General features: G+C 43.1%; 1 protein-coding gene across 1 annotated transcript; it reads right to left on the reverse strand.

The window, feature by feature from the left end:
- Positions 1-10,730, reverse strand: LOC139463936 (uncharacterized). The gene is made up of 3 exons (XM_071245392.1): positions 10,648-10,730; positions 4,410-4,517; positions 1-551 (listed from the first exon to the last, which is right to left on the reverse strand). The coding sequence occupies exons 1-3, from the start codon at positions 10,706-10,708 to the stop codon at positions 376-378; spliced, it is 345 nt and encodes a 114-aa protein (XP_071101493.1). The 5' UTR covers positions 10,709-10,730; the 3' UTR covers positions 1-375.
- Between the last annotated feature and the right edge of the window lie 477 nt (positions 10,731-11,207).

The following is an 11,207-nucleotide window of genomic DNA, read 5'->3' on the forward strand; positions in this document are numbered from 1 at the left end:
TCAGTATTCCCTTCTAAGAAATATATACAACGCTTTCATCTAAGGCTATCACGATTAATCGCATCGATGTATAAATATGCCACGATATGCAACTATTCTTTTCTTGTAACGATATGATAAATCTGTTTGATTTTGTGAGTACCAGTTTCGAAGATGTTGAATTTACACTTGTGCACATAGATGATGCTCTAACACTGAATCCAGGTTCCGATTATGTGTCGATCATATCGATAATCTCTGTATCGAGATTATAATGTGAGTTAAATATGTCGAGACGTCCCTACTCTGGAGAAGAAATTCTTATGTCGTGGATTTTGTCATAATGTTCTACTCTTTCATTTAAAATGTACATATACATATCAGTGTTTGATATCATTAATGAAATAAACGATGCAAGATGGAGAAAAAAACGACAGCAACCATGGTGATGACGTCACAGTTCAGGTTCGCGGCCGAGTTTTGTGGACATAACGTTTCGCATTGGAACGTTGATACTCCCACTTTGCAGATGGCCTTCCATCCCTTCTTGTAGTTGGAGCACATCTTTTTATCTACAAAGAAAAGAAGATGTTTTTGAACAAGGGGTCCCATAATTATGTAAAGGGACACCTGTAAGAGGCCCCCAATAATGGAATGCCAGAACAGGGCCTACCAGCAAGGAGACTACCAGAAATGGACTACCAGTGAGGGGCCACAATAAGGGAAATGCCAGTACAGGGCCTTCAGGAATAGTAAGGAGCCGCAGTAAAGAGACTACCAGTAAGAGGGCTACCAATAAGAGGGTTATCTTTGAGGAGCTACCAATACAAGGGCTACCAGTAAGGAGCCATCAACAGGCTACCAATGAGGGGCTGCCAATAAGAGGGCTACCTGCGACGAGCCACCAATAAGAAGGCTACCAATGAGGGAATGCCAATAAGAGGGTAACCTGTGAGGAGCCACCAATACGAGGGCTACCAATGAGGGGCTGCCAATAAGAGGGCAACCTGTGAAGAGCCATCAACAACAGGCTACCAATGAGGGGCTGCCAATAAGAGGGCAACCTGTGAAGAGCCACCAGTAAGAGGGCTACCGATGAGGGGCTGCCAATAAGAGGGCAACCTGTGAAGAGCCACCAGTAAGAGGGCTACCAATGAGGGGCTGCCAATAAGAGGGCAACCTGTGAAGAGCCACCAGTAAGAGGGCTACCAATGAGGGGCTGCCAATAAGAGGGCAACCTGTGAAGAGCCACCAGTAAGAGGGCTACCAATGAGGGGCTGCCAATAAGAGGGCAACCTGTGACGAGCTACCAGTAAGAGGGCAACCTGTGAAGAGCCACCAGTAAGAGGGCTACCAATGAGGGGCTGCCAATAAGAGGGCAACCTGTGAAGAGCCACCAGTAAGAGGGCTACCGATGAGGGGCTGCCAATAAGAGGGCAACCTGTGAAGAGCCACCAGTAAGAGGGCTACCAATGAGGGGCTGCCAATAAGAGGGCAACCTGTGAAGAGCCACCAGTAAGAGGGCTACCGATGAGGGGCTGCCAATAAGAGGGCTACCTGTGAAGAGCCACCAGTAAGAGGGCTACCGATGAGGGGCTGCCAATAAGAGGGCAACCTGTGAAGAGCCACCAGTAAGAGGGCTACCAATGAGGGGCTGCCAATAAGAGGGCAACCTGTGAAGAGCCACCAGTAAGAGGGCTACCAATGAGGGGCTGCCAATAAGAGGGCAACCTGTGAAGAGCCACCAGTAAGAGGGCTACCAATGAGGGGCTGCCAATAAGAGGGCAACCTGTGACGAGCTACCAGTAAGAGGGCAACCTGTGAAGAGCCACCAGTAAGAGGGCTACCAATGAGGGGCTGCCAATAAGAGGGCAACCTGTGAAGAGCCACCAGTAAGAGGGCTACCAATGAGGGGCTGCCAATAAGAGGGCAACCTGTGAAGAGCCACCAATACGAGGGCTACCAATGAGGGGCTACCAATAAGAGGGCAACCTGTGAAGAGCCACCAGTAAGAGGGCTACCAATGAGGGGCTGCCAATAAGAGGGCAACCTGTGAAGAGCCGCCAGTAAGAGGGCTACCAATGAGGGGCTACCAATAAGAGGGCAACCGACGAGGAGCCACCAATAAGAGGGCTACCAATGAGGGGCTGCCAATAAGAGGGCAACCGACGAGGAGCCACCAATAAGAGGGCTACCAATGAGGGGCTGCCAATAAGAGGGCTACCAACGAGGAGCCATCAATAAGACAGCTACCTGTACGGAGGCATCAATAAGGGGGTCACCAGTGCGGGTAAACCAATCAGAGGAATACTGTGCAGTGAGAAGGGACCAATAACAGCGTTACCTGTGATGAGGCATCAATAATAGGGCTACCTGTGAGGGGGCATCAGTAATAGGATTACCTGTGAGGAGGCATCAATAATAGGATTACATGTGAGGGGGCATCAATAATAGGGTTACCTGTACGGAGGCATCAATAATAGGGTTACCTGTACGGAGGCATCAATAAGAGAGCTACCTATACGGAGGCATCTATAATAGGGCTACCCGTGAGGAGGCATCAATAATAGGACTACCTGTGAGGAGGCATCAATAATAGGGTTACCTGTGAGGAGGCATCAATAAGAGGACTACCTGTACGGAGGCATCAATATGAGAGCTACCTATACGGAGGCATCTATAATAGGGCTACCCGTGAGGAGGCATCAATAATAGGGCTACCTGTGAGGAGGCATCAATAAGAGGGTTACCTGTGAGGAGGTATCAATAACAGGGCTACCTGTGAGGAGGCATCAATAACAGGGCTACCTGTGAGGAAGCATCAATAAGAGGGCTACCTGTGAGGGGGTATCAATATGAGGGCTTCCTGTGAGGAGGTATCAATAAGAGGGCTGGCTACCTGTGAGGGGGCATCAGTAGTAGGATTACCTGTGAGGAGGCATCAATAATAGGATTACATGTGAGGAGGCATCAATAACAGGGTTACCTGTGAGAAAGGCATCAATAAGAGGGTTACCTGTGAGGAGGCATCAATAACAGGGTTACCTGTGAGGAGGCATCAATAACAGGGTTACCTGTGAGAAAGGCATCAATAACAGGGCTACCTGTGAGGAGGCATCAATAACAGGGCTACCTGTGAGGAGGCATCAATAAGAGGATTACCTGTGAGGAGGCATCAATAAGAGGGCTACCTGTGAGGAGGCATCAATAACAGGGTTACCTGTGAGGGGGTATCAATATGAGGGCTACCTGTGAGGAGGTATCAATAATAGGGCTACCTGTGAGGGGGCATCAGTAGTAGGATTACCTGTGAGGAGGCATCAATAATAGGATTACATGTGAGGAGGCATCAATAACAGGGTTACCTGTGAGAAAGGCATCAATAAGAGAGTTACCTGTGAGGAGGCATCAATAACAGGGCTACCTGTGAGGAGGCATCAATGACAGGGCTACCTGTGAGGGGGCATCAGTAATAGGATTAAATGTGAGGAGGCATCAATAATAGGATTACATGTGAGGAGGCATCAATAACAGGGTTACCTGTGAGGAGGCATCAATAACAGGGCTACCTGTGAGGAGGCATCAATAACAGGGATACCTGTTAGGAGGCATCAATAAGAGGATTACCTGTGAGGAGGCATCAATAACAGGGCTACCTGTGAGGAGGCATCAATAACAGGGTTACCTGTGAGGGGGTATCAATAATATGGCTACCTGTGAGGAGGCATCAATAAGAGGGTTACCTGTGAGGAGGCATCAATACTAGGGCTACCCGTGAGGAGGCATCAATAACAGGGTTACCTGTGAGGGGGCATCAATAACAGGGTTACCTGTGAGGAGGCATCAATAACAGGGTTACCTGTGAGGAGGTATCAATAACAGGGTTACCTGTGAGGAGGCATCAATAACAGGGTTACCTGTGAGGGGGCATAAATAACAGGGCTACCTGTGAGGAGGTATCAATAATAGGATTACTTGTGAGGAGGCATCATTAACAGGGTTACGTATGAGGAGACATCAATAACAGGGTTACCTGTGAGGAGGCATCAATAATAGGATTACATGTGAGGAGGCATCATTAACAGGGTTACCTGTGAGGAGGTATCAATAACAGGGCTACCTGTGAGGAGGCATCAATAACAGGGCTACCTGTGAGGAGGCATCAATAATAGGGCTACCTGTGAGGAGGCATCAATAACAGGGCTACCTATGAGGAGGCATCAATAAGAGGGCTACCAATACGAGGTCGACCAGTAAAGAACCACCAGTAAGTGGGGGTCTACCAGTAAAGGGGATCCAAGTAAAGGGACTACTAGTTAAGGTACCACATGTGAATATAAGGGGACAGAACCTTTCGGAACTCTGAATCCCCCTTCCAAAAGTCTTGTTCCCCCTCCCACAAGTCTTGTACGAGTATTTAATTGACTCACTGGTTTCAGCACTGGGTACGCAAGCTGTAAGCTCGTTCTTTGGCTGATATTTGTCTTTGCATTTCTCATCCGGTGTTTTATACGGACAGGACCGACAGACGCAAGAAACTGAAACATAATATTATTATGAGAACATCTATTAAACGCATACAATGTACACCCAAAGTCTCTGAAGTAAGAGCAATTACACCGATTCGATACCACTTACCGTCAAGATCTGACAAACCCACTACGGGAAGTCACTTCGGGTGAATGTTGAGGTAACATTGACAGTTCAATCAAAATGCAGCCTGGTTCCCTGTGTATGCTGCGCTGGCGCTACACTGACCCAGGCAATGACCACACAAAGGCCGCCTCCACAAAACGAACAAACATGGCGGACACGACATGTATTTACTACAGAAAAACACTAAAACGGGTGGTTATAATTGTTTCTTAGCATTTTCATGAATGCTCTTGCAATGTATATGACATTTGGCCTTTGGATGTTCACATGAAAAGTCATTTATTTAACATTTGTTTTCATATTACACAATAAAATTAATTATAAATAGATCTGGTAATTTTGGAAACATAATTGATTAATTTCAATCTAGTGTTTCTGAACTACGTATGAGCATGTAAAAATGTCGAGTCTGAATGGGATAATAATAAAGAATATGTTCATAATTTTGAATTAATTTGGTACAGTGGCATACACATCCATGTGTATTCTATATGATGCACTGTAGCCACTGGGGAATCGTGTTCAGAACAACATGAAGAAGTGTGCATACCATTATTATTGAAAAACAGTTATGATTATAATCATCGTGTTAGATGAAATATCTGTGTACGAAATTATCTACAAATAAACAACACAATAAAAGGAATTAAGTTACATTATTGCTCAAGCATTGGAAAAGAAAACCAATATGATGATGATTATGCTAATACATAACATTAAAAGTGCACAGAAAATGTAAGATTTGAGGATGAAAGCTGGAGACACGTGTGTATTTTCCACTATTTATTTGTGACCTCTAGAGGGTGATGATTACCCGGTACCAATGGAACCTGTCTTGAATTTTTGGGGCTTAAAGCCAGTATCAAAGCATATACTGTCATCATGTAGAGCATGATACGCATGTAGATCTGACAAAAGTAATAAATCACATACATGTAATATGATGTCATAATTTATTCAGCCAGTGGATCTGTTTGCGTCACAGTCTTATGCTTTAACAGTACTGCTTCCATTTTCAATTTTTCATTGAAATTTACATACTAACATGTTCCAAAACAATTTTTGTTTTTGCTTTTATTCAGGACATCATGTTCATCAGCTTTGCATGTTTTTAGATTGTTCAATTTGTTGTGAAAAAAAACAAGATAAAATTTTCTCAGATGTTGGATTGTTGAAAACCCTTTGTTAATGTAGATTGGTCAGTAGAATCACCTTAAATTACAATTATTTTTGATTTGCTTGACCGTTATGGTTATTTGTTACTTGCATGTTTGTTCCTTAGAATGCATTATTTGAATTTTGATAATAGATGATATGTATAATTATAACATGCCACACCATGATTGTTACATTTTTGTTTCATCCTGTTTCATCCTGTTTCATTGTGTAATAAGAAAACAAATGTTAAATAAATGACTTTTCATGTGAATAAAATCCAAAGGCCAAATGTCAGAACCAATGACAGACCCTATTATTAAATACCATTATTACGGATCAAAAGTGTTGGGTTTTTTTCAGTTATTATACTGGGCGTTCAGTAACTGCTAAACCCACCACTTTACAATGGGAGAAAACGGGGCGTAATCGGCGCAATTTGCGTAATCAGATTTGCTGAATTAAAGATGCTGACGGTATTTCATTCACGTGGTCGTTTAATTCCATGAATTATGTATACGATTTCGTGACAACAGTGAGCTGACACGAAATATTTGCGAAAATATCACTGTCGAAAATGGGGTGCGTGTCATTGTTTAAATTTCACCGATGTGACGACCACTTTCGTGTCTCGAAACAGCTTAAATAATGTTTTCCATCACTAAAAGTAACAGTGGTTATACATTGCAAGAGCATTCATGAAAATGGTAAGAAAAAATTAAAACCACCCGTTCTAGCGTTTTTCTACAGTAAATAGACGCCATGTTTGTTCGTCTAGTAGAGGAGGTCATTGTGCAGTCATTGCCTGGGTCAGTGTTGCCCCAGCGCAGCATACCCAGGGGAACCAGGCTGAATCAAAATGAACCATAGATAGTTTCATAAACCAATCAAATATCAGCTTCTAAAAGTAGTTCGGCTTAATTTCTTTACCATCTCTGTCCCCGATCCGGAAATGAAAAAAAACACTAACTTATTTTCTTTAGACACTGTCCTCTTTTGGATGTCACTGCCATTACAACGTGGAAAATATAACATTGCGCGGCTTTTATAATTCTCCATTTGGAACTGTCCGTTTATGTTCGTTTTCTAGACGCAGAAATCATATTTTGTTCTGAATGCTTCCATGAAAGTTGCTGGTGCCGAGAAATAGAAGCCTCTACCTGGCGTGACCTATGAGAATGAGCGGTTTGTCAAAACGTGACGGAGAGAAGTGCCGAATCAGGGTAAAAGATTTGATTTTGAGATGAGATTGAATACATAATGTCAATGTAAGTATGACTGTGGAGCCACAATTTATCACCGTTAATAATACCGTTTTTCCGCAGTGAGTTAGTTACAGTTAGATCATGGCGGCAACAAAGTAATCGAGTTTTGGTCAGACAGACCAGGTGGCCTCAATATAATCGAGTATAGGCCAGACAAACTAGTGATTTATTGCGCGGGCATCCATAGAATGCCATTTGAATTCAAGAACAGAAACATCAACTGGACTAGTTTTGATAATCAGCAATTGGATGCAAAACTCTTAAAGGCCATAATGCCCTCCTTATGCTGGTATGAGTACAAATTGAAAATGAGTTATTATCAATCAAACACAGTCTCTGACATCACCACTGCATACAAACGTCTTTAAACAATATCAAACGAGCGTTTTTACTTTACAAAAGACATTATCCTTGTCCTATATTGAAGGTCATGTAGAACCTTAAGGGTTCATGGCCCAACCCCAAGGGTGATGTGCCAAATGTCATTTAGCAACAGTTATCTTCAGAGTCTTTAATACATTGAAACGGCCTCCGTGTGGGTTCCATCCTGGTCGCGTCATACCAAAGGACGTTAAAAGATGGTACTTGTTGTTACCCTGCCTGGCGCTCGGCATTAAGCGGTTAAAACAAGGATTGGTAGGCTCGGGGTCAGTTTACTGTGTCTGAGTGGGGTAGTCACGTAAAACTGTGGCATGGTGTCTCAGTGGACTAGCTCTATGAAAATGGCATGAATCCGGACAAGTGCAAGCAGCCACTCTCTCTCTCTCTCTCTCTCTCTCTCTCTCTCTCTCTCTCTCTCTCTCTCTCTCTCTCTCTCTCTCTCTCTCTCTCTCACACACACACACACACACACACACACACACGTGCATGCATGTCACTATATACGTGCAACAATCTTGAGCCTGACGTTAAACCCCATTTCACCTCATAAATATATTGAAAGTGAACTTAACCTCTATAAAATAGATTCGTGAAGGTATATAATGAGTGAGTGAATGAATTTGTTTGCTCACTTTTTCAGTTATATCACGGCGTGTCTGTTTAATGTGGGAGGAACCCCCGAAACGATGCAGGTATTATACACAGTCCCCACTTTAGTGAAACTAAACAACACGGGTATGGTGCTGACAAACCTAGAAACATAATCGGGACGATCCGGGATTCGAGCGATGGAAAGCTTCAGACATGTGAAGAACATTGCCTGTAGTGCCACATTGAGGATGTTCAAGTTAAAATGTAAGTTCATACGTCATAAAGTTCCTCGCGTCGTTTCCACTAAAATAAACACAGTGGGTGGTCAAATTTCGAGAGGAAACCCGTTTCACGTGTGTCAGATAAATATTAGTTTTGCGTTTTAGAACACTCACCCTACACCCACTATAAGAGTGTTCCTTGATAAATGTTTTTTTCCTAGGCTGCTTAGATAGCGGCCATGTTGCATTGGGTAGACGATTATCGACATCTGTGATTAAGACTGTGGTCAACTATTTCAGCATTATACATCTTCCACTGAATTACCCTGGCCCAGAAGACGGAAGAAGCGTTTGTGTGTTGTGTGTGTGTGTGGGGGGGGGGGGGGGGAGAGCTTCGTTGCCTGCGTGATGCACGTAGCACGCCATGGCTTGGCCCACATAATACGTTGACCCAGACGAGGTAGACCTTTTCAGTGGCATATCTCCACTTGCAAATCATCATCATCAAGTCAAACCCAAACTACTCCACAGTATGTAAGCTTGTAGTCAGTTAGCGAATTCCTTTCTCCGTGGTGATTTATTAATTAACCTTGATTTTAAGAGACGTGTGTTTGTTTGCTATGGCGTAACCATTATAATTCATCATGTAACGATAGAGAGGCGATGCAGTGAAGCTATTCGAACCTAGGTGCGCCTGACACTTTTACTTATAAAGTATATACACATATCTTCAGTATTCAACTTGCCAACACTGACGAAATTAGCTTTCTCTAATCACTTGCGCGAAGTGTGTGTAAATATATATATAAATATACGGGGGATAACTGGTGTATTGTCGGGCATGAATAGACCAGATGGCCGTCATTATCTCCCATAGTTTTCGTACCGCGTGGCGCGTTCGATTTGTTGATACAGCTTAGACCCGGTTAACCAGCGTGCCCCCATCTGACCTTCAGAACAGAGGACGGCCATTCCATAAGACAAACACCGTATGATTTTGTCAATCGACAAAATACTTATTAAATGTCTGCTTCAAGCTAGTAATTGATGCGTTCCGCCATTCCGCAGCTTCCCCGATCAGCGCTTGTGCACGCACGGTCGTTAGATAAGCAGCATCTGCTCGTTCACAAGATGGAATACAGCGATTTATCTTCTTGGGCACTATTAAGTGTTATCACGGCAGTCGATGGGTCAATATCTGAGTGATCATTGTTCCGCTATATTAGGATCCGGAAATTGTTCTACTTTTCGGCCCAGAATGTCCAGTTATCAAATCATGTCTATTATGACGTGAACATTTAAAGCACGCAAGCACGTCCGTTATTACAGCATTGGGTCTGTGAAGTGAACCGCTAAAAGCTACATTCCTGGAAATGAAACGTTTACCAAATTACAATCTATTTACATCATTCTGATGCACGATTTTATGGGTAATTATTTCATGTTTCGGTTGTTTCATCGATCTCTCTTCCTTTAAAACGTAATCCTGTCTTATTATGTAAATCGCGATTCTTAACTCATATATATTGCCAACAACACCAATATCAGAAAGTACAGAATTAATTAATTTCAGGTTCTCAAAACGTTCTGGAAGCTAATTCAATTAGGTTTTAAACTAAGTCTCTACGGTTTTCGATTATTCATCAATCATTATCATCTATGGCAATACACGAAAGAAGACTATCTTCCCACTAACACTGGCAGCCTGTATATTCCGTGAATGTAGTACCATTAGAAAGTTGGCCTCGGGCCAGATTCGGTAACTATATTTATATCATGTGCGCTTGTCAATATCACCCGACCATCATGCCTGTTTCGCCCTTTATTCCAATTCCGCTGCACGAGAATTTATATAGAATATTATGCAAATCAGAATTGTCAATATCAAACAGCCTCGAAAGATTTTCTCGCTGAGCAGACAGTGTAATTGATTTGATTGGTGTTAATTAGCACATGAAATGTACGCAATGTAGCGTATACCCTTGCGACATGGTGAAAGTGAAATGTGTTGCAATGTACATCGAACATGTCAGTAACTATTCTCGTGATATACGAGCTGCACGAGCGGCTGTTAATAACATCCCTCTAAGCAGCGGGCATGTAAACAAACCGGCTTTCTGCTTAAAGGATCGTGAGCATGTCGGCATTTTTCAAGGTCGATTCTTCTAGATGAATAAAACGACTAGAATATTAAGATATTACAAAGTTAAATACATATTCTGACGTGGTAATCGCTTTTAATAACATGCGCAATAGCAATGGTCGTGCAGCTCAGTGGAAAGTAACGAAAGTGAATTGACTGGAATCGGTTGTGGTAGAACTCTCCATAAGAAATAATTTACTACCCCCTCAATCCCTCCTGTCCCACGTATACCCCGATTATTCCCAATTTTACTCACCTTGGTAAATGAGGGTAAGACAAAGAATCCCTGTGAGAGCAAGCCTGCAGATAACTGCCATTTTGGCAGATGGGAAGCTAGGATGGGTGTATGTAAAAGGGCTAAACGTCCGCCTCGCTATGGCCTTGGATATCTTTCATTGGCAGGCTGCTGCGGCGTCGTTCCCGTTTGATTGAGAACTGGCTTTCTTTTGATTTATTGCAACTTTGCTGCGATATGATAAATCATAGAGATTGATTGGAAGATGGATTGATCATTCAACTGAATTGTTTCGGAAAGACTGGATTAATTAAGATGCGGGTTTGTATCAAAGGTAGTTCCGTTGGGTGAGTGAGTGAGTGATTTGGGTTTAACGCCGCTTTGAACAGTATTCCAGTTATATCACGGCGTGTCAGCTTAATGAGGGAGGAAAGCTCGAAGTGATGCGGGTCTCAGATGTTTACCACTTTGGTGAAACCCACGAGCTGTAATGGTGCTGACAAACCAAGAAACATAATCAGGGCGAACCGGGATTCGAACCCACAATCATATTTTTCTGGCGTGCCCAAGGGAAGTTCCGT

The sequence above is a fragment of the Haliotis cracherodii genome, unplaced genomic scaffold (assembly GCF_022045235.1).
Source record: "Haliotis cracherodii isolate W230 unplaced genomic scaffold, xgHalCrac1.p SCAF_1, whole genome shotgun sequence".
Lineage (NCBI taxonomy): Eukaryota > Metazoa > Mollusca > Gastropoda > Lepetellida > Haliotidae > Haliotis > Haliotis cracherodii.

Excerpts from the sequence above, each read along its gene's own strand:
- LOC139463936 (XM_071245392.1), bottom strand. The coding sequence starts at position 10,708 with ATGGCAGTTATCTGCAGGCTTGCTCTCACAGGGATTCTTTGTCTTACC. Across the intron at positions 4,518-10,647 it reads TCTTACCCTCATTTACCAAG|TTTCTTGCGTCTGTCGGTCC; the intron begins GTGAGTAAAATT and ends ATTATGTTTCAG. Across the intron at positions 552-4,409 it reads CGTACCCAGTGCTGAAACCA|ATAAAAAGATGTGCTCCAAC; the intron begins GTGAGTCAATTA and ends TTTTCTTTGTAG.